The sequence below is a fragment of the Carcharodon carcharias genome, chromosome 9 (assembly GCF_017639515.1).
Source record: "Carcharodon carcharias isolate sCarCar2 chromosome 9, sCarCar2.pri, whole genome shotgun sequence".
In the NCBI taxonomy this organism is placed as follows: Eukaryota; Metazoa; Chordata; class Chondrichthyes; order Lamniformes; family Lamnidae; genus Carcharodon; species Carcharodon carcharias.
The window spans coordinates 59306254-59327669 of NC_054475.1; the positions used below are offsets into that span (position 1 = coordinate 59306254).

At 42.3% G+C, this 21416-nt stretch overlaps 1 protein-coding gene across 7 annotated transcripts in view; it reads right to left on the bottom strand.

The window, feature by feature from the left end:
- Positions 1-569: 569 nt before the first annotated feature.
- Positions 570-21416, bottom strand: part of LOC121281942 (apoptosis facilitator Bcl-2-like protein 14) — a 93099-nt gene continuing 72252 nt past the window's right edge. For 4 of the 7 annotated variants that reach the window (XM_041195172.1, XM_041195176.1, XM_041195174.1 and 1 more), the window contains 5 exons: positions 18347-19115; positions 8909-9055; positions 3480-3544; positions 2378-2638; positions 570-1837 (listed from right to left, as the gene is read on the bottom strand). In XM_041195172.1, the coding sequence (XP_041051106.1) occupies positions 1793-1837; positions 2378-2638; positions 3480-3544; positions 8909-9055; positions 18347-19079 (1251 nt within the window). In that variant the 5' untranslated portion in view covers positions 19080-19115 and the 3' untranslated portion in view covers positions 570-1792. Of the gene's footprint in view, positions 1838-2377; positions 2639-3479; positions 3545-8908; positions 9056-18346; positions 19116-20929; positions 21304-21416 lie in introns of those variants that run through there. The other 3 variants (XM_041195178.1, XM_041195173.1, XM_041195179.1) reach the window with 3 other exon arrangements.

Here is a 21416-nt window from a genome sequence, read left to right on the forward strand (position 1 = left end):
TCTAACTGCCCTGTCATGTTAGCAGTGAGATGAAAGATTGTTTTTGATGTGGACAATAACTATCTGAACTTGATTTGTTATTTCAATCTTTAAAATTTTATTTGATTCAACAGGAGTAAAATGTCCTGATATCAGTGCTCAATAACAAATATAGTTCCACCTACTTTTAATTAAATATACACATATTTGAAGAGAACTTCTCTTCAGAAACCCCATGTACTTTCTCACAAAGGCTTCTTACAATCTCTAAACCCCAGTTACAATTCCAATCTGGCTCTAAATCCCGTCTACCGCAATTTCTTTCCTCACCCATGTTCACCCATGACCCCAGCACAGGAGCCCTGTCTGTTCACTTCAAATAGAACAAGCACACTGCCATTCCCAGCATCTCTCTCTACTCCATGAACATCACCCTTCAGTAGGGGAGATGGTGCAGTGGTAATGTCACTGGACTAGTAACCCAGAGGCCCAGTCTCATGCTTGAAATCCCACCACGGCAGCTGGTGGAATTTAAATTCAGTTAATAAATTTGGAATTGAAAGCTAGTCTCAGTAATAGTGACCATGAAACTATTATTGATTGGTGTAAAAACCCACCTGGTTCATTAATGCCCTTTAGGGAAGGAAATCTGCCATCTTTACCTGCTCTGGCCTACATGTGCCTCCAGACCCACAGCAATGTGATTGGCTCTTAACTGTCCAACAAGCCATTCTGTTCAAGTGCAATTAGGGATGGGCAACAAATTCTGGCCTTGCCAGCGATGCCTACATTCCATGAAAAAATGGATAAAAGTACCTCTAAACACAATAAATAACCCAACATAAAGACATCACAGAATATCAAACATCCTCAGATAACTCGCCCTCCTCCCAATACACAAACACAATAAGAAACAGTACTTGTAATAGAAATTGCCACTGTATGGCAATTGACTGAATATGGAACCATGATCAAGTCTGCTGGCTCAGGGACCAGTTCCACATTCAGCAGCTTGCTATGCTTTTGTAAACCATGTGATATGGGGTACCACCTGCTCCAGAATAGTGTCACAGCTTAAATGAACCCTCCCATTCTACTGGCTGCACAGATAGCAGGCTGTTCAGATATCTCCCTGTTATGTGGGTTGATAGCTGGTTACGGGAACAGGGCAGCTATCAGTAAAACGAGAATGGTTCAGCAGATCCTGTGAACATACAGGCAACCCACCATAAACGCTACAGGGCCATATTTTAAAGTAAGCATCCAGCTACAGACTGCCTCTAGAAGACAGCATGTGCTGAAGATGGGATATGAAACTACAGGCACAATCTGCAACTCAACCCATTCTCTGGTCAGGGCTGGTGGGAAGATTCCCAACTACTGACCCCTTCTAAACAGTCCAAGCGTTATTCTCAGAGCAAATACATAGTCAATTCTGCAGCTGGTGTCTACCTGGCCTCAGCAATGTCACATTGTCTATCACAGGGACTTAACACATAATCTGATAATCTGTTCACAGGTTCTCCTCAACTTCGGGAAGTAGTTTGGAGGGTGAGTGGTCGTGGATATTTAACTAGTTTAAGTAATGGTGGTAGCTGCAGCACATCTTACAGTCAGTTTCTCAACTGACTGGTGATCCCACTTCCCGTCATCACAGCAAAAGACTGATGATTGTGTCCAAACCAATAGTGCTGAGTCAATCCACTGTAAGGAGTGTCAACAGAAGTTAGTTTTCAGTCTGTGCCATTCTACAGTTTCAGGAGATGGTAGCCATCCTCAGCAGGAAAATTAATCATCCACTCAACTTCCGTCTTCAATCTGGACTTGGAATTTTCTCTATGTTGTTTGCTGTTTCTTGCTGAAAAGATAGATTACACAAAATGGGTATGGTAGTTATGCTATGTTATGTGGTTACTGGGCTAATAATTGAGAGTATGGCCCAGATTTTCACCATGATCAAGGGGCTCATCTCATTTTCACAAGGGCAGGAATGGACGTGGGGCCTGTTTCATGTATACGCAGTTTACAGAGGAAGCTGGCCATTTAAATTCAGTTAACTGAACTGATAACTGGTGCATTCTCCATGGCAAAGTGTCCACCAGTCAGAGTCCAATTGACAACCAATCAGCACTCTCTTCTCATGAAGTATAAATTGTTGTTCCCCTTACATTTAGTATTCTTGCAAATTGTCCCAATGAGTGCAAGACGATAAACTTCGACAGCATGTCTCCTTTTTCAGCAATATTCAGGTTCAGTACTACAAAACGATTGAGAATTCTATGTACTTTCATGCTGAATATATTACAAGCTTTTGGATATCACCTTGGCAACTCTGAATTTACTCCCCCTCACCCATGCTTCCAGATTGCTGGCTGTACAAGATGAAGTTAGCACCCACCTGCTCACTGAAACTGGGCAGCTGCCAACATGTCTCCTGGAGATACTGGCTCCCGAAGCCAGTAATTCGTTTGACCTGATGGTCACAGATCCCCGCTACCTTCGCAGTAAAATCAAGTGTAAAAGCAAACTTGACAAAGTCAGGGTTCTCTTGCGTCACCTTGCTCCTCACTTCATGTTCGATGTATTGGTCTGCCAGTTCTTTGAAGGAATTGTAGCTGATGTCTTTGAAGAAGGTGGAAAGCAATGAATCTCCTTGGAGCTGCCAGAGACAAATGAGAACTGAAATCAGGAACCAGTACAACAAACTCAGGCTTTGCAAATTCTTTCCAATTGCTGCTAAGTCAATATATCTGGTAATCTAAGATGATGCAATTCAAGCAGTGACTAAAACTGAAGTTATCAGTTAGTGTACAATCTAAGTTTTAATAAGCTAATGAAAACCAAGTCATTATTGAATTATATGTGCATCAAAAGATTGGGTGCAAATATGAATATTTGTCCTGTTATAGATATATATCTCAAACATATATATCCATTACTTACTAAAAGTCAGGTTGCTGCACACATTTCCTGTCAATTATTTTACTTCTTGTTGCTGGGACATTGTCACATTTTTGTATAATTTTCCTCCCCAAGTTCCTCACATCCAATTTGAAATTGGGAACTGCCTATGTAAACATTTCACTAACTTCAAAACTTTGAGGTAAAATATCCTTTCAACCCAGGAATCCTCCAGGGTTCATTAGTTTCTGTGTATCAGGTCAATATTGATGGAAAGCTTCTTCAACAGTAGCTCCCAGTCTCATGAGCTCCGCTACTGAGATAGACAAGGACATCAAGTGCATTGGAGCACCATCACCTCCAAATCACACATCATCCTGACTTGGAAATATATCGTCATTTCTTCATTATCACTGATCAAAAGTGCTGGAACTCCTTTCCTAACAGCACTGTGGAAGTACCTTCACCACATGGACAGCAGCGGTTCAAGAAGGTGGCTCTTCAGTAGTTTCTCAAAGAAAACTAGGGCTCCACAATAAATGCCAGCCTTGCCAGTGATGCCCAAATTAATAAAATGAACAAAAATTCATATATCTTACCTCTGTATCAACGTCATCGCCAACTTTTTGGAGTATTTCAATAATTTTGTAAATAGAGTTGTCCACTGTTGGGAAGATAAAGCAGGGTGTCATTAATACCATCTAGGATGAATCCAGTGTAGAGATTAGAACTAAATCAAAAAGCCGTATCTGTTTTCTGGGCCAGGCCAACCAATAATAAATGGAAAAGTTTCCCAATCTCAGAGCTTCTCATTCTCTCTTTATAAATGCTCTCATTTAAAGGCTGTGAAAGATTAAATCTCCTGGAGCAAGAAAGTACCAAAGATTGAAATGTTAGCCGAGAATATTGATTACACAGCTTGCTTTCCTGGTGATACTTAGAATCTGATAAACGTAATGACACAGTAAAGAAAAAAGACTTGCAATTATGTAGCACCTTTCATAATCTCAGGACATTTCAAACCTCTTTACAGTCAATGAAGTACAGCTGTGGTCACTGGTATAATATGGCACGCTGGTAATGTCACTGGACTAGTAATCCAAAGGTCCAGGCTGTTGCTCTGAAGGCATGTCTTCAAATCCCATTGTCACAGCTACTGGAATCTAAATTCAATTAATATATCTGGAATTGAAAGCTAGTCTCAGTAATAGTGACCATGAAACTATCATTGATTGTCATAAAAACCCATCTGGTTAACTAAAGCCCTTTAGGGAAGGAAATCTGCCATCCTTTCCTGGTCTGGCCTCCACACCCACAGTAATCTGATTGTTACTTAGCTGCCCTCTGAAATGGCCTCACAAGCCACTTAGTTCAAGGGTAATTAGAGATGGGCAACAAGTGCTGGCCTTGCCAACAACACACGTCCTATGAAAAAATAAAAAAAATACTGAGCTATAATTTAGTGCAGTCCTCAGTATTTACTGTCCTCCTCAATTTGGTGTCAATTGCAAATAGTCTAAATCATTAATATAAATTGTGAACAAAAGTAGTCCCAGCACTGATTCTTGTGGAACTCCAAATTTCCACTCTAAGTAGCTGCCCTTTACCCCTTCTCTCTTCTTTCTGACTTGGGGCAGCTACCTTTCCATTCTGCTACTTGTCCCCTGACTCCACGTGATCTGATCTTACTGGCACCTTGTTGAAGGCCCTTTGGAAATCTAGATAAATGACATCGACTATATTACCCTTGTCCACTATTACCTCTTCAAAAAATTCAAAGAAGCTGGCCAAGTGAAACCCTCCCTTTTGAAATCCATGTAGACTTATTGTTCAAGTTAAATGACTTCATTTGCCATACTTTTTATGGATAAACCTACACTAAGGAAACTGGTTGTAGTGGAGGAAGAGTGTATACTACTACCCCCAATCTCTCAATTACTTTCAAATGAACCTAGAGAAAAGGAGGATCCAAGAGCTCAGGGTAGCTTGGCAGCTGCAGTGGATTAGCAGTGCAGAGTGTTTCACTACTTTCACCCTGTGCCGGAGTCCACCAAAGGCTGTTAAGCATGGCTTATGCCATGATATAACTCTGGGGCACAGCAAGGGGTAGGCCTCAAGAACCACCTCAGCCGGTACAAGGATTGAACCCACACTGTTAGCATTACTTTGCACTCTTAGCCAACTGAACTAACCGGCTCCACTCTATTATACTTTTGGTTTTAGGATGTTTTTCTTTGTTTTCCTTCAGTAGGGATTATTCTTCAGACCAGCAATATTAGATCAGGGGCCTGCAGCTTCCTGGACATGTTCTATCTCCCTTCCTAACGATAGGAATAACGTTAGTTATCGCTCAGTCCTCTGACACTACAGATCCCTAACAGGGTTCTTAAATATGTCTAGTAATGCCTCTGCTATGTCTTCAGTAAATTCTTTTAAAATACACTGATTCAATCCATCCAGAGCAGGGGTTTTATCCTCTTTGAGTTTGATTAGTTTATTTTATTTTTTTTCTTTTTATTTGCAGTTATATAATTTCTAATCTCACCTTCTGATGTTCATGCCCATCTGATCTATCTCTCTGATAAATACTAAAGCACAGTAATTATTAATATTTCTGCCATTTCGCTGTCAGAAACCATCTGTATGTAGAGTCATAGAGGTCTACATCGAGCCTGTGCCGGTCAAACAAGTACCTAACTATTCTAATCTAATTTTCCAGCACTAGGCCCATAGCCTTTTATGCCATGACATCACAAGTGCACATCCAAATACTTCTTAAATGTTATAAGGGTTTCTACCTCTACCACCCTTTCAGACAGTGAGTTACAGATTTCCACCACCCTCTGGGTGAAAAAATTCTTTCTCACATTCCCTCTAAACCTCCTGCCCCTTACCTTAAATCTATGCCCCCTGGTTATTGATCCCTCCATCAAGGGGAAAAGTTCCTTCCTGTCTACCCTATCTATGACCCTCATAATTTTATACATTTCAATCATATTCCCCCTCAATCTCCTCTGCTCCAGGGAAAATAACCCCAGTCTATCCAATCTCTCCTCATAACTAAAACTCTCCAGCCCAGGCAACATCCTGGTAAATCTCCTCTGCACTCTCTCTTGTGCAATCACATCCTTCCTGTAATGCGGATTCCAAAACTGCATGCAATAATCTAGCTGTGGCCTAACCAGCGTATTATACAGTTCCAGTATAACCTCCCTGCTCTTATATTCTATGCCTCGGCTAATAAAGGCAAGTATGCCAAAAGCCTTCTTAACCACCTTATCTACCTGTCCCGCTACCTTAAGGGACCAGTGGACATTCACACCAAAGTCCCTCTGATTCTTGTTACTTCCCAGGGTCCTACCATTCAGTGTGTATTCCCGTGCCTTGTTTGTCCTGCCCAAGTGCATCACCTCATACTTATCCGGATTAAATTCCATTTGCCACTGATCAGCCCATCCGATCAGCCCGTCTAAATCCTCCTGTAATTTAAGGCTATCCTCCTCACTATTTACCACCCCACCAATTTTCGTGTCATCCGCGAACTTACTGATCAACCCTCCTACCTTCAAGTCTAAATTGTTTATATAAACCACAAACAGCAAGGGACCCAACACCAATCCCTGTGGAACCCCACTGGACACAGGCATCCAGTCACAAAAACACCCCTTGACCATCACCCTCTGCTTCCTGCCACTCAGCCTATTCTGGATACAATTTGCCAAACTGCCTTGGATCCCATGGGCTCTTACTTTCATCATCAGTCTCCCATGTAGGACCTTATCAAAAGCCTTGTTGAAGTCCAAGTATACTACGCCAAATGCATCTACACACCTGGTCACCTCGTTGAAAAATTCAATCAAATTGGTCAGACATGATCTCCCCTTAATAACACCATGCTGACTGTCCTTGATTAATCCCTGCCTCTCCAAGTGTAGATTAATTCTGTCCCTTAGAATTGCTTCTAATAGTTTCCCCACCACTGAGGTCAGACTGATTGGCCTGTGGTTCCCTGGTTTATCCCTTCCTTCCTTCTTGAATAACGGTACCACATTGGATGTCCTCCAGTCCTCTGGCACCTCTCCTGTGGCCAGAGAGGTATTGAAAATTATTGCCAGCACCCCTGCTGTCTCCTCCCTTGCCTCACTCACAGCCTGGGATACATTTCATCTGGGCCTGGAGATTACTTTGAACCACTTCATGTAGGACGGAGGCCGGTCATATTGATTATATATTGGCAAGGACTGGAGATTGGGAGTGTGGTAGGTTTATTCCTGTTTACAGAAGCCTTCCTTATCACTCTCCAGTGCCTCAAGAATAAGTGAGCCATGACATTGACTACAGGCTCAATTCCAAATGACTTCTATTAGCTGATCTCAATGGCAGGAGCACTAGAGAAGTACAATTGGACTCAGAGCCCTGGGGTTTGACCAATCAGTAGACACTACTGAAGTGGGCATGTGTGAGCACTGGAGTGGGAGATGAGAGGAGGGGCATTGTATTATGGTGACCTAATGGGTTCTGACATTGATGATCAAGGCTGACTTTGATGAACTATCTGAGGACAAACAATAGCCATGGAAGCAAACTCCTGCATAAAGTGTAAATCTTCAAGAGAGAGGAGACAATTCCCAGAAAACAAAAACAACAAATAATCTTAGACCAATTTTGGACATCTAAATCAATTTCACATGGATACCCAATTGACAGAGGTGGTCACAGATCTCAACCAGGAATTGTTTAAACAGATCACTAAAGTTTTCATCTCAATCTAGGGCTAGGCACTCGCTGCTCCAGGGTCCCATTTACACTGTCTTAATGCATGGTGAAAAAGAAAACTTGCATTAATATAACACTTTTCATGACCACCTGACATCTCAACTAATGAAGTACTTTTGAAGTATACTCCCACTTTTACTGTAGGAGATGCAGCCCACAGCAAGCTCCTGTAAACAGCAATGTGATTATGTTCACATAATTTGTTTTACTGATGTTGATTGAGGGATAAATATATTTTTCTATTTAGTCTTTCATGGAATGTGCGCAGTCTTGCCCATCCCTAATTGCCCTTGAACTGAGTGACATGTCACAATTTCAGAGGGCAGTTAAGAGTCAACCACATTGCTGTGCATTTGGAGTCACATGTAGGCCAGACCAGGTAAGCATGGTAGATTTTCTTCCTTTAAGGGAATTAGTGAAACAAATGGGTTTCTACAACAATCATTTCATAGTCACAGGCTAGCTTTTCAATTCCAGATTAATTCAATTTAAATTCCACCAGCTGCCATGGTGGGATTTGAACCCTTGCCTCCAGTGCAGGATTACCAACCAAGTGACATTACCACTGTGCCACCATCTCCCCCAAAGACACTGGGGATATCTCCCCTACTCTTCTTCAAGATAGTGTCACAGGATCTTCTACATCCACACAAGCAGACAGATGAGGCTTTGGTTTAACATTTCATTCAAATGATGGCAATTCTGACAGTGTAGCACTCCCTTATTAGTGCACTGGAGTGTCAGCCTTGGTATTTGTATGCAAGTCCTGGAGTGGGATTTGAACCCAAAACCATATGACTCAAAGGCAAAAGCATTACCAACCAAGCCACAACAGACTGATGGTAATGTTGCACTGTCATTAGTGAATCCATTCAATTTTTATGTGACTTTAAATAACAAGATTAGAATTAATACGGAGTTTCAGCCGGGTGCATTTTAAGGAAGTGCCTCCAACAGGAGAGCGGTCAATACACAAAACTGACCAGCAGTCTACATTTTCAACAACTTTGTTTGTGTTACTGCCATAATCAGAAGACAATTAGATAACTGGGCAGTCTGTCTGGGAATGCTTTGTATAACTGAATTGTGACCCCATTTATATAGGACCTGCTTACGATTCCGTTCTAAAAGGGGGTTAGAGGATGCCTTTCTCCAAGATGTTTACTCAGGTGAATGAATTCAGTGAGTACAAGCCAGGAGTTCAGTTTGTCCACTAGCTCATTTCAGTTATGATGATACATCATGCATTCACCAGATTCTCTTGGCCCATCTGTTTCTGGTTCTTCCACCAAGTTTCTTCCATTCAGGGTATTCTCATTTCCTTCATTGGACTCCACTGTCCGAACAATCCGATCCACTTCCTCGGACACCTGCTCGTACAGATGCTCGGATTCTAGGTCTGGAACACACAAAGTCACACTTTGGTTTCAAAGTGGCTTTCCATTTGTCAGAAAACACTTTGAGAAACAGGATTAGAAGTTGCAGGGCAGGTCAGGATTCCTGCTGCCTTTAAGATTACTGATATTAATCTCTTACAGACATGGATGCAAAACCTTATTTAAAGATTATGCAGCATGTTTACTCAGTAATTCTCATCTGTGCCTTCTCACATCATAAAGCAAATACTTTAGTGGTGAACGTGAATAACTGGACTCTGCACGGTTGGCTTTTAGAGCAGAACTTTGGGATGGATTTAATTTTATTAAAAAGATCCACCCACATCAACACATTTCTATCAAATCTTAAACTTGATTTGATCCCACCAAGATGGGTCTCCAAACTTGTCAGAAGGCACTTTGTTGCCATTAACTATGCGACTGTCAATGAGTGGCTCCATTAGAAGCTTCACAAATCAGCATTGCCACCCTTCAGGAATTCATGTACACTTTTCCACAAACTCAGTGAAACAGTTCCTTTATATGTCGTGGTTCAGTCCCCAGCGTAGCCACACAAGATAAAAACATTGGATCTGAGTCTAAAGATAGTTGAAATGTTAATGAGCTTTCTTTCATGTTCTTTCCTCAAAAGAATGTAAATAATAAGCAATTTATTAACTTGTTTGCCTAATTGATAAACACCTTGCACTCTTTGTGCTGGGAAGTGTTTCTCCTTCTGGCTGTGAGCAGTGAGAGATCACCCACATTAACACTGACAGTCAGGTTTCTGAATACCAAGGGTTAGAGGTAGGGCAAGGGCTAGACTCAGACTCCAGAAGCCTTTAAATATGGTGGACAAGACCCGGATGCATAAGTCCCACCCTAATTTCCGATAGATCTCATTTTAGGCCAAGAGGGAAACTATCACACAGGTGGAAAACTTAAACTCAGCAAGGCCATTTGAAATTAGTGCTGAGTTCAAACAGACCCCACTTTCCAAATATCTTAACCCACAGTGTGGGAGTCACAAATTTATGGAACAGACATGAACACTCTTGAAGGGCACATAAGTTCTGTTTAAGTGTCATGACCTGAAGTTATCTAAATCCCCAGTCTTTTAAACATGAAAAAATAAGCTGCAGCCAGTTAGCATAAAGAAATACCCTCTGCTGGAGTGTACTGATTAACAGGCCATCTGGTGTGGCTTAATAATACCATCTGTTCCTGTAGTTTCAAGAGGCTTCATTGTTGGCATTTACCAAGGGCTGTTGTTACAGTAAAGTCTTTTATGAATGTTTGGCTGAGTTTCAAAAGGTCCAGAACTACTTATCACAATGGTGGGGGGAGGTTGAGTTCACATTTTGATAGACAGTTTTAAGAGGTTATTAAAGGATTATCTGTTTTTGATGTGGTTACTGAATACAAGTTTGAAAATATAACAGAGTGACCATTTGAGGGATTTAAAATCTTTGAATAAGTTTCTTGAGATCATTTTTTCAAGAGTGTATGAGCTCTATTAGATTGTTAGGAGCTTATTTTTTTTACCTCCACATGGCTCCTGAGATCTGCCCATAGTGGAGACTGAATGAGTGGCTATGGAGGTGGCATGGAGATATGAGGCAGCATGGAGATGAAGATGGGTCCCCCTGGGGTGAAAATCATGTGTGCAGGGGCTGTTTCCATGGAGATGATTCTGCCAAGTTGGAAGATTTCCCAACTTGAGCTTTCTCCCTTCACGGTGAAAATCCGGCCCTGACAGCAAAGATTATTGGGCCAGAGCCCAGGGAAGAGAAATTATCTTGTTTAACTCAGTTAAGATGAATAGGTATGTAGGAAAGGACAGTGTATTTGGACTGCTGGGTTGGGGAAAAGGAGGGATGCAGCAGAGGCAGGCAATTGGATGGTCTCAATCTTAGCAACAACAAGTCCTTGAGCAGATATTCCTTCTTGTTGCACATATTGGTGAAGGAGGCAAGGGACAGAGCTTTCAGATTTGCAACAGAGTAAAGAAGCTCCAACTCCCTCAATCCTATTCCTAATTAAGCTGCTGGCCACCAAAATTCCCATGCTGGTTCCATGCCCAGGAGAGAAATCATGGGCTTTGATGCTTCTCCTGTTTCTGGGCCCCTTATTCAACAACCCCCCTTAGCCCTTCCCCACTATCCCCAATTCTAGTAAAATCTGTGTCAAATACATTTCAAATAATAATGGTAAGAAGGAAAGGATAATTTATTTTTCCACATAAAACTTTGCACCAATTCTTTATACTCAGAAAAAGCCTTTACTTCCCCCAACACTCTGGCAGTTAATGTGATTAGACAAACTCTGAAACACTGACTTTCATTTTATTTTGAAAAGAACATGTAAGTAAACCCACAAGCCACTTTTAAAGGCCGGAGAGAGCCTCTTTGCATTTGCTGGAGGTGTTACAAACACATTGACTAACACCGGTGGCTGGCACAGGGACAGATCTAATCACTGCACCCCGCCTCGGCTTCCCACCTCCCTGGACACAGAGGTGGGGAGATGGGGGGATTTTAGGACTGGATCAGTGGAGCGGGAAGTTTATTAGTGATAAATGCTGGCGGTGCAGCCTGTGGAGGGAAGGCTGAGGGAAGGCGGAAGCCCTAGCCCCCCAACTCCTGCCACTGTCTGACCCCTCTGGCCCCAATGTAACCAATAAAGCAATCTAATCAATGGAAAATGTAAAATATTTTTACGTGCCCCTGTGATTTTGTTTTTTTCTACAAACACTGTTCCTGCGATTAAGGAGATTAATCTTTAAATCCTCAGGGGGGTCGGCAGCTCTTTGTCTGCCCCGGGAAATGGGAATTAATGTTAGGACCATTTCTGTCCTTGACAGGGCAATGGAACAGTAATCGTTTACATGTCCTGCTATCAACCCCTTGGACGGAAACACATCTGCCCTATGGAGAGATTTAAAAAGAAGCCCAATTTGTTTACAAGCCGTGTCCAATCAATAACCCACTTTGCCCATTCAGCAAGGCAAATGAGTATCAGATTCAAACATTCTGTATGTATTGTTTCATCTTGGGTTCGGGGTCCAGATGGGGTTTCTTTAGGGTCTGCCCATTATCCTAAGAATGCTGTCATAGACCATTATCAGTAAAAACCATTCTTGTCTACTTACAGATCTTTATACATCTCAGCACTCTACACAAGGCTGTGCTCCTGCTTCCCACCTCACTGGACTGCTCATCAGCAATTTCAACCTTATAAATGAACCTCAGCTGCAAGCATGCTTTTCTGCAGCAGTGCTGACTCCTGGTTCTTTATCAAATACCGGGGTTCCCCAATTTCTTTATCCTTGTACCTTAATCTTGCTAAGTGTTGGCCTATTACTTTTAGTCCCTCCTGGACCTTGTAACTGGATGGAGAATGCTATAACATGATATTTTTAAGCCATTTAACTTAACCAGATAACACCGAAACACCTGCCCCAGTATCTATCTTGAATTCTGTGTGGTGATTATCAATTTCTAATTTAATGCTCCAATAATTATTCCCTGTTTCATTAACTTCTAAGAAGGTTATTTGTTTTTTTCTGTGGCTCTTTCACTTCTTGGATTTTACTTGGTTTCATTGTTATCCCTTTCTTCCTATGAGTTATAGGAACTTTGGATCTGCAGACTATTTTAAATTGTCTGAACTTTCCATAGTTGTGGCACTCAGCTCCCCCTGCTGGGCATTCTTCCCACTTGTGTAGGGTTTTCCCACCACACTGAGATCATCTGAAGATGTTGGTTGGCGCGCTTGATCCCAATTTCGCATCTTTTTTCTTCACTCCTTTCTCTTTTTTTGTCTGACATATTGAATGGTGTCCCTTATTTTTCTCCAAGGGACATCCCTTTCTCCACGAACAACCGCTCTGTTTAGCTTCCTAAGTTCAGTCTGTGACACTACTTGTACTGACTTTGTGAGAGTTAACTTTTCCCTCATTTGCAAAAGGTGTGAAAGGGTTTAATCTAAGACCTCAACCACTATATGATTGCATATTAACTTATCTCAGAGGATCCCATAGGCACTATTCTCTGTGAATCTGCACATGTTGTTTATAAATGAGCCCATGAACACACTCAGTTTTTGCCTCTTATTAAATTTTGCTCACTAAATGATTAAATTTTTTTGAACGCTTAAGTACAAATTGAATGCCTGGAGGACGTCCTCTTTTGAGCTCGAAGCCTCATTGACACGGTGATTGCAATAATATCATCTGCAACAGCTCCTATGGCATAGAGCGAAGTACTGACCTGATCCTTCTGTTCCTCCTCATGCAAATATGAATCTGTTCTATATCTGGAGAATCTCCTCCTCCAATTTTCCCAGTGTTGGACTTGTTGTGAGCCTTCAGCACTTTGAAACGATGCTGCGAGTGGCAATGTTGACTCCATGCTTACCCTAAGCTCTGATCTGTTTCTGCTTCAGTATTTTGGCTGTTTAACTGTGATCTGTACTCACTGCTGTCTGAGCGTCAGGTCTTTGTGTCTGCATTCATCTGTGGCACCCATGATGCTCTGTTCTCAGGTGGGTCTTCAATTTTCCTTCCTGTCTTTTTCCAAGATTTCAGAGGTCCCTCAGGTCTGCAGTCCTCTCTAGGAGTTTTTCTGGGTCTGTCAGCTGCCACCATGTTTCGGATTATGCATATAGACAGTCAACAGAACCACCTGATACTACCATGTTTTGTCTTGAGTTTGGGATCTAGATGGGGTTTCTTTAGAATTTGCCTATTACCCTAAGAATGACACCATAGATCGTTATCTATCAAAACCATTCTTGTTTATTTACAGATCTTTATACATTTCAGTACACTACACTAGGCTGTACTTCTGCTTCCCATCAGATCGCAGTCTCTTAGTTATATGACATTGCATCACAGTTATATCAATAGTTACATCAGTATCACGTACTCTTGATGTTAACCCTTTACTTCACATATACAATGCACTTGGCAGCTGCACATTGCTGCCAGCCAGTCCATCTGCATCTGCAGGCAATTGGCAAAGGGTTTTATGTAGGCTCTTTGATCTTAGGTATAGAGCCAAGCACAACAGTCGTTTTTGGTAAATTGTTGGGGGGAGCTTGTAAGAAGATATAATTCAGTCTAAAGTTGTTTTAAAGTTGTGCCCCCTGTTCTTATATGTAAATGTTAATTTGCTTCCACTGCCCTTTGAGGTAGCAGCAATGTATTCCAGATCATAAATTACTTTACATTCTTTAAAACAATACTCCTCAAAATATAAGATCCTGAGGGGACTTGACAGGTTGGATGCTGAGAGGATGGGCAGAATCATGTGCTCTCGTTGGAGGTGAGCTTGGAGGCAGGAAGAGCATGTAACATAGCAGAACACAGCCACCTTCCCGCTCCCACAGAATTAAGTTCTAGGTGGGAAGGCCCATGATCGACTTTCCCTCCCTGTCACCAATTGATGATCACCTAAGGGCCTCACCATCGCTGGTATTAACCCAGCAGCAGGCGAGCCTCCATGTGGTGTAAACAGCAGCCAAAACCATGTGGCCAGCTTGTCATTCCCGGGCCTGGGGTGGGTCTCCCTCGATCGAAGTGCCTGATCGAGGGACTGAACATCGGGAAGTGAGGGCCCGCTGACAGCCAACCCCCTGCCCTTGCTGTCAATACCCATGCACCCATCTCCCTGCAACACCCATACCGTGAAACCTGCCCCCCACCCCCCACTTCCACATTATTTACCTGTGATCTTGGTCAATCCATGATCCTGGACTCCAGTGCCTGTCCTACCAGTAGCAGCCCCTGCCTCCCCAGTGGCACCATTGAGCACAAAAGCTTCTGGTCTCTGATTGGCTACCAGCTCTGGGTGGATGAGACTTCTGCCCCTGGGGTCTTGATTCCAGAAAAAGGCTCGTCAGTGATATGTAGTTCGGCAGGACTTCCTGAAAAAAGGCATCGTATGTCTCTCACTGGATGTCCAGCTGGTAAGTGAGGCTCCTGACACCTCAACAAGATTCCACTCAATGTTTCCCCTCATGGGAGAGACTAGAGCTAGGGGACACAGTTTAAAAATAAGGAATCTCCCATTTAAGACTGAGATGAGGAAAAAATATTTTTTTTCTCTCAGAATGTCGTTAGCCTGTGGAATTCTCTTCCCAGAGAGGGTGGAGGCAGAGTCATTGAATGTTTTTAAGGCTGAGTGAGATTGACTCCCTTGTCAATCAAGAATCAAAGGGAATATAGGCAGGCAGGAAAGCAAAGTTGCAGCCACAGTCACATCAGCCGTGATCTTATCAAATGGCTGACCATGATTGAGGGGTCAAATGTCCTACTCCTGCTCCTAATTTGCATGTTCACATGTCCTGCTCTCATCTGCAAAATCTGTTCACTATTCTAGGATTATCTTGGAATGCAGTCATAATCCTTGACATTTGTTCTCCGCTGCAAATTGTCTTCTTAAACTCCCCTTCCCTGTCTTGTCCAGTTTCACCTCTAACAACAACTGTGAGGAGTTTGTGAATTGCTTTGTTACTAAATTCAAGACATTTTGATCAGCTGCCTCTCTTCTCCTAGTGCATCTGGCCAAATTTCCTCTAATGTTGCCCTCTGCCCTAGTCCTGAACTTGCATCTTTCTCTAGTTTCTCCCTTGTCTCCCGCCATGTGCCCTCTGGACTCATCTTGTCCTTGAGACTCACCTCCAATAAGTTGCTGATCACTCAACTTCCCTTCCTGGCTCCCATGTTAGCCAACATTATTAACAATTCTCCCTCCTCAGGTACTGTCTCCCTCTCTATCAAATCTTCTGTTATCACCTCGTTCCTCAAAAAATAAACCCTTGACCCCTCTGTCCTTGCAAAGTACCATCCCAACTCCAACTTCCCTTGCCTCTCCAAACTCTTTGAGCATGTTGTCAAGTCCCAAATCCATGCCCATCTTTCCTGGAACTTGATGTTTAAAAGCCTCCAATCAGCTTTCCGTCCCTGCTACAGTACCAAAATGGCTCTTATCAAAATCATAAATGACATCCTGTGTAACTGTGACAAAGGGGAACTTGCCCTCTTCATCCTTCTCGACCTGTCTGCAGCTTTTGACAGAGTTGACCATACCATCCTCCTCCATTGTCACCCAGTCAGGTGGGTCTTTACTCTCCTGATTCTATTCTTATTTATCTAACTGTAGCAACAGAATTACCTGCAACAATTTAGCTTCCTGCTCCCACACCGTTACCTCTGGTGTCCCCAAATGATATTTCCTTGGCCCCCCTCCCTCATATTTCTCATCTACATGCTGCCCCTCGGCAACATCATCTGAGATCAAAGTGTAAGTTTTCATATGAAGCTGATGCCACACAGCTCTACCTCACCAACATCATTCTCATAGAGTCATTCTAGCACAAAAGGAGGCCAATCACCCCATTGAGCTCATGCTCTGTAGAGCAATCCAATCTGTTCCATTCCTTTGCTCTATCCTCCTCGCTGTAAGTTTATTTCCCTCATGAGCCCATCCAACTTCCTTTTGAAATCATAGCCAAAGCCATTGTTTGGGGTCCCCATAACAAACTTTGTTTCCTTGCCATTGAATCCACCTCTCTTCCGGTCAATTGTTTGTGGTAGAGCCAGATGGTTCACAATCTAATTGTCATATTTGACCATGGGATGAGTTTCCAACCATATCTCTGAGCCTATTCCACTTCTCTAACATCGCCTTACATTGCCCTCATTTGAGCTCACCTTCTGCTGAGCCCTCATCCACGTCTTTGTTATGTTTAGACTTGACTGTTACGCTACATTCCTGACCAACCTCCCACATTCTACCTTCCGTAAATTTGAGATCATTCAAAACTCTGCTGTTGGGTGTCCTAACTCAGACTGTTCACTTATCACCCCTGTGCTCGCTAATCTACTGGCTCCTGATCAAGCAACACCTCAATTTTAAAATTCTCATCGTCATTTTCAAATCCTTCCATGGCCTCGTTCCTTCCTGTCTCTGTAAGCCCCACAGCTTGCTGATATAATCCAGGTCTCTCGATCATCCCTGACTTTAAATGCTCCACCATTGGAAAACGTGCCTTAAGATGCCTATGTCCCAAGCTCTAGAATCCACTTCCCTCTCCCCTCTTTTACCTCTCTCTCCTCTTTTAAGATATTCCTTTGACCAAGCTTTCTGTCATTTTCCCTATTTTCCCCTATGTGACTCAGTGTCAAATTTTGTTTCATTAATTTCTTATGCACCTTGAGATGTTTTATTATGTTAAAGGCACCATATAAATACAAGTTGTTATGAATTATGTGTTCATTATTTTACATTGCTATGCAATGTTGTGCTTTGTGCTCTGTTAAATCAGAGCTGTTTTTCTGCATTCACCTTTATACAAAATAAACAACTAATTGACTCATAGTAGGCTTTGTTCCATCAAATATTTGTTTGCTCTACTTTTGAAAGTCCATGTGTGAAAATCATGAATATTGATTCAATTTGCAAGAAATAATATTGTTAAACCCCGCACACGCCTCCTGGGTGATGTGATGATGCAAGTGGTTTATAGAATAATGCGATTCAGTTTCCCTCAAATGCTCCGGCTGTTTATGAGGGTGAATGACACCACTAAACCCAAGAGGATATCTAGCGCAGACCTGGGTTTGTAACAGGCATCCCTTCACGTCCTGGATGACAATCAGCAAGCTCTCGATCTGGGAACATCACTACCTATCAACATTACTTGATGTGGTAAAGGTTGACAACCGCCACAAGGATCAGATGAAAGGATCAGAAATTTAAATGATGAGGAAAGATTTTGGAATATTAGAATGATACTGGAGCTTAGACAGTGGAAAACTAGCGGGAACTTTCTCCCCCAAAAGGCCTTAGATGTTGACATGCAGGGGCGGGGGTGTCAGTGGGGCTTTCACGAGAGAGGCAGATTTTCATCAGGCAAGAGAATTAATGGAACATTCTGCAAATTTGATTTGAGGGGCAGATCAACTATGATTGAATTGAATGGCAGGGTAGACTGGAGGTGCTGAATGGCCTATCCCTCTTCCCAAACTCAACTTTTCAGGATTATAAGGGGTTAATAAAATGCTGAATCAGTCAAATTTCTCATTTATAGTGAAATACCTGAGGATCAAGGGACACGGGATAAATGACAATATTTGGAGGAAAAGGGGAGCTTAGGCTGAATGTTTACACAAGAGGGGTAAGGGAATGATTTATTAGGAATCACATTTCAAATTATAAGAAGAAACTATCAAAAAGGTTCATTTGATTAATGGGATAAGAGGCTCCAGAATATTTATCCTGCAGAAAACCCATTCAAACATGTCCTACCTGTTTTGCCAGGCTTGGGCCTGCAGACATCTCCGAGGTCCAGCCGTGTGGGTCGCACTGCTTTACTTTTGTTGGCTCCTGGACCTCCAGATCCAAACCCTTTAACTTCAGAATTATTCCTCTTAAAAGAGAAAACTCTCCGGAGACTATTTTTCCGTTTACTCTTGGATTTATGAGCAGTGGCCAGTTCTTCAGGTGCCTCCTGGCTGTCAAGCTGCTCTCTATTCTCTTCTGAAGGGCGTTCTGCCTGCGGAGAACCAAACTCCTTTGATCTTTTACACCCTTCATCTTTCTTTTCATCACCTTTCCTTCTCCACAGGAAACTGGCAATCTTTCCCAAGAATGTTTGAGACTTTTTCCCTTTTTTCCCATCCTTGCTCCTTCCCCTGCCAGCTTCCTTCACTGCACATGGTTCAACACTTGAAGAGTTGCTAACTGGAGGCGCTGTCTGAGTTCCAGGTGCTTGGCTCTCTCTCTCTCTCAGTCTGCCATACGTTGCTGGCACGGTCAGCCCAGGCCCTTCTCTGTGGTTTATATTTCTTTGTGGGATCTTTGCTGGAAGGGATTGCCACTTCAGCTCCTTATTCCTTGCACCATCTTCCCTCAGGCTTAAGCTGCGCTTGATATAGACTTCAACCACCCTTCTGGGTTTCAAGCCTCTCATGTTCATACTGAGAACACTCTCTGTGGGAGCAAGGCAGCCATTGACGGAAGCTTCAGGCAGTGACTCCATTAGTTTAGTGTCAGAGATCCTTTATAAAAAAATACCCTAATTGTGAAAAAACTTAAATTAGTAGAGTTTCTGCATTAAGGCAATCAGCCAGCCAAGCCCACATCCTGCTCGTAATTTCACTAATTTTCAGAAGAGATTTTTTACACATCTTTCTGCTCAATCTCATTTGCATAATGAGAAACAAAATCTTCCATAAAGCAGCCCAATCTGGCAGCTTTCCTCTTGCATTAGAAAATATTCCTTGGTATATTTAAGAGTGTTAACGTGCAGAAGTTTAAGAAAAATGGGTTTATAACAAAATATAAGCATTTTAATCAGTGTCTAGCCCACCAACTGTGAGTAACCTGATGTTAAATAGCTGAAAACGACTTTAAAAAAACTACCCAGAACCACTGGTTGAAATTCTGCATTGCAGTCAACTACGTAGCATATTAAAATGATTTTTAACATTTAAAAGATTTTTAAATGTACTTATTAGTGCCCTTGCATCTAAAAAAAATTTTAATTTTAAGAGCCTCCTTGAAAACAAGTCGCCATGGTGATTTATTTAGTCCAGGGGTGTGGCCAGTTTTTGGCAGTGGGGTGGGTTTCAGTGTAATGTTTATGAAACAAGTGAGAAAGATCACGGAAGCGCAGCCTGTACTGGACCTAATTTGCCATTGAAATTCCTGGACCTTTTGTGCTAGTTTGGACCATTTCACCGATAAAACTAGTGTAACCTGGTGAAAACTCTAGGCCATTAAATTGACACTGGTGGTAACTCATACACTATCCTGTTTATATCCTGTGCACTCTTCAAGTAAAAGATTTCTTCATAACCTAAATTAGGTTTCTGTGAAGGATTGAAAGAGTTTGTGCACAATCACCTGGATTTTGCGGTCAGTGGTGGTGAACAATGCTCGCTGTTCATCACACTGACAGTTTCAAAGAACGAGCCCCTCACCTTGTTTTGACTTCTGGCTCCCCTGTCTTTCTCCCTGTTAAAAAGCCTCCAGCCCCATTACCCCTTATGAATGGGGCAATGGTGGTGCAGTGGTAACATCACTGGGCTAATGATCTAAAAGCTCAGGTGATAAAGGTTCAAATCCCATCATGGCAGATGGTGGAATTTAAATTCAATGAATAAAATCTGGAATTGAAAGCTACCATTCAGTAATAGGGACCATGAAATTATCATCAGTTTTTGCAAAAAAAAAATCTGGTTCACTAATATCCTTTAAGGAAGGGAATCTGCTGCCCTTACCTGGTTTGGCCCACATGTGACCCCAGACCGATAGTAATGCTGTTGACTCTGAAATGGCCCAGCAAGCCACTCAGTTCAAAGGCAGTTAGGGATGGGCAACAAATGCTGGCCTTGCCATTGCTGCCCACATCCCATGAAAGAATAAATTTTAAAAATGAGAATCTATCACCATTCCCTTTTCCTCTGTTTTAAAGCCTCCATTCCCACTATCCATCTCCATCTCACAGAGAGTTGAAAGACCCCATCCTAGGCAGGACAGAGCTCAACCAACATTACCGACTGCTCTTTTAGCATTCCCGACTGCTGAATACTACCCAGTGAATTGTTCCTGGAATTGTGAACTTGTGTTGTTCCATAAAGGATGATGATCCTATCCTCTGTGGTTGAACTGTCAGCTGTACTCAAGAATTTCCCTTGAATTAAGAGCCATTAGTTGCTACCAAAGGGATGAGCAGTGGCAATTGATGTAAATCGATTGGCGTAAACAGGGTCAAAACTCATAGGTTTACTGACTGGACAAGGAGCTACATCAGATCGTACTATCACTAGAGAAATTGTGCAAACTGCAGAGAAAGTCCTCAGAACAAATTAAATCCCTAAAGCTTACCTGTGTCAACGAATAGGTGCAGAATAAGCCCTCTTGCCCTTGACTGCAGAAAGGCCGATATCAGTGTACTGTGACTGCTTAAGATACACATGCACCTTGTGTCGTATTCAGATTATAAAGAACAGTATTCCTTAAATGGGCATGCTGGGGTTAGTCAGAGGGAGGAACTACATCAACGGGATAAAGGTTGAATTACTTTAATCAGCTGACACTGGTTTGAAATGTACTCATTCTCCTGTAAATCACCTGATGTGTAATCCCCGACTGTTTACCAGCACAATGAGGAAACATTTTTCTTTCACTTCAGGATCTGTCTATTTAGGAAACTTCCTTGCCTGAACAGTGGCCATCAAGAAATTGGCCACATTAAAGGTTCAGCCATATAGCACAGCTAAATAGCATAATCACATTTCACAATCTCAGAATATCCCAGAGTGCTCTCCAGTCAATGAAGCACTTTTGAGGTGTAGTTGCTGTTGTAATGCAG